General features: G+C 34.0%; 1 protein-coding gene across 1 annotated transcript; it reads right to left on the reverse strand.

The window, feature by feature from the left end:
- Window positions 1-215: 215 nt before the first annotated feature.
- On the reverse strand, window positions 216-1,129 carry LOTGIDRAFT_174910 (hypothetical protein; the record flags this gene model as incomplete). Its single annotated transcript, XM_009054782.1, has 2 exons — window positions 216-706; window positions 1,096-1,129. 2 exons carry the CDS (start codon window positions 1,127-1,129, stop codon window positions 216-218), a joined length of 525 nt encoding a protein of 174 aa, XP_009053030.1.
- Between the last annotated feature and the right edge of the window lie 1,654 nt (window positions 1,130-2,783).

The following is a 2,783-nucleotide window of genomic DNA, read 5'->3' on the forward strand; positions in this document are numbered from 1 at the left end:
CCACAAAATGATGAACTTATCCAAACAAATAATCAATTTATTCCTTGAGATGAAGAACTTATCCAATAAGGTGATAAACTTATCCCATAAGGTTATGAACCTATCCCATAAGGTTATGAACTTATCCCATAAGGTGATGAACTTCCCCCATAATGTGATGAACTTCTATCATAAGATTTAGATTTATCCCATTCAAGATTTATCCTACAAGATAATTAACCTATATCGAAAGATGATGAACCTATCCCATAAGATGGTGAACCTATCTCATAAGATGATGAACCTATCTCATAAGATGATGAACCTATCCCATAAGATGATGATGAACCTATCTCATAAGATGATGAACCTATCTCATAAGATGATGAACCCATCCCATAAGATGATGAACCTATCCCATAAGATGATGAACCTATCTCATAAGATGATGAACCTATCTCATAAGATGATGAACCTATCCCATAAGATGATGAACCTATCTCATAAGATGATGAACCTATCCCATAAGATGCTGAACTTCTCTCAATCAAGATTGGACTTATCCCACCAGATGATGAACATATCCCAAAAGATAGTGTACCTATCTCACGAGTTTTTACATAGATCCCACGAGATGATGAACGCATCTCATACAATGATGAACTTATCTCATTAGATGATGAACTTCTCCCATTCAAGATTAGACTTTTCCCATAAGACAATGGACCTATCAAGGAGATAATGAACTTATCTCATAGGATGGTGAACCTTCTTAGTACATATTAGTTTAATTAGGTGGAAAATTCATCATTTTTTTTTTCGGACACCATAATTTTACGATCAAGAATCATAATTTTATGTAGATTTTCCAACTGGGAAAAATTTCAAAACTGTATACGAAAGTTTTATTGTTTTACTGGAAATATTTTAGCATTTTGTTGAAAAAAAATTCGCCATTTTCTGGATAGTTTTCAGAGTACTTGTTGTATATACCCTTCTTGTACTATGTTTCAATTTATAAAGTACATCCGAATAAATTAACCCAGGCGTATAAATGATGAAGAATGTGCATATAATTATACGGCTGTACTCTTCAATAATTTAAAGGGAAACTACCTGCCATCATTTGACCCAAACACAGTTTCGTCATGTTCTCTTCGGGTCGATCTTATCTTTACCAATGGGTCCTTTTAATGTCGCCATAATTGCAAGAAACACAAATAGAAAATAGTTATCTCATCGTGCGATTAGGTATATAAACTTATATAAATCATGATTAAGCTACAATGGGCGTGTAATATGTTCAGTTATTTTATTTCCCAGATCTTCGACTCATCGGCACATACAAAAAAAAGACACATTTTGGTGACAATGATCTCTTTGATACTTTCATTGTTAAGTGTTCCAGGTAAATCTTCTTCAACCCAATAAAATAGAGGTTCCAGAGTATTTTGAAATTTCTGGATTGTCGTCATTTAAGAGGCAAAGTTAACTTAAATTTTACAATAACAAACAGTTGATCTTTTTAATAATTTTCAATAACAGGGTGGTCCTTAAAATTGCGACACATAGCTAAAGTATTTTACAAGATAAAGAAAAAGAAAAAAGCTAAATGTCAGACAATTATAGTCTGATAGATTTTGAGACCCTGAAAACGACTATCTTTAGCAAAAGAACTTTTGGGGGAAACAAGCTAAAAACCTTGCTGCCGAGAACGCAGTTACCAGTAAACCTGTGCCCCATATACTAGAGCCAGTCTTTCTTAAGCTAGATACCAGACTTTAGCGTTCCATTCATTTGTTGGCCAACCACTAAATTAGTTTTAACTTTAGCTGTGTTCGTATAAGACTATGTTTGTCAGTAAGACAACTAAGTAAGCATTATAGTTTCAAAAATGATCCTAACGTAGGGTCGTTTAGCTATCTCTCGACATATCGAATAAGAGCGGGCTTACAACCCCCCTCAGCTTTTCCTAAAAGATAATAACTCGTATGTCTATGAGTAGGCTGTGATTTATAAAGTCATAATAAAGCCAACTAAGATATATGATGTTAACACTTATCTTGAGGTAAACCTTTGATAGTTGTCAGTTTTTATCATATTTCAATTATAACTACCAACTCTTTGGTTTTTACCTATATTTTCTATTTCTTAAAAGTTAAAGATCCATCAATCTACAGTACACTTAAGAAAGGAAGAAACATCCAGAAGGACAACATTTTGAGTTCACGCAGGATCCTTTGTAGTAGCTGATCCGTGGCCAAACCTTTTAGTATGGATCTTTCCCGGATTATTCATACCAATTTGGGTCGACTGCAATAAGTGAGAGGCTAGATGACCGCCCAGTAAGTGAGGACAACTGTGGTGGCTGAGATTCTTAATGCGGGACAGTGTAGAGGCCTTCACCTAGAAAAATGTTGAAATATGGAATTGAATTCTTAATTTAGGTCAAAAGCGAATAAAATCATATTTTGATTTTTTTTTATAAATGAAGTCTGTATATTCAATGTTCTTTGATACATCTATATTGATATCTAAATTTTCAACAATAATAATACACCCCCACTGGTGCCGCCATCAACATACCACGAACGTTTTATTACAAACTTAGTACATGATTGTATACTAATGTTTCAATTGAAAAAGAAAATAAAGTACAATAGTACTACTAACTTGTGTTTAGCTTACATATCACATTTACAAAGTCCCTACGCTTGACTGCCCATATAGATGCACCTTTGAACCATATAGTCGTGTCAGCAACCCTTAACCCACAATCCCAGTTTTGTCCAAATCAGATCATC

This window comes from Lottia gigantea, assembly GCF_000327385.1.
Source record: "Lottia gigantea unplaced genomic scaffold LOTGIsca_224, whole genome shotgun sequence".
Lineage (NCBI taxonomy): Eukaryota > Metazoa > Mollusca > Gastropoda > Lottiidae > Lottia > Lottia gigantea.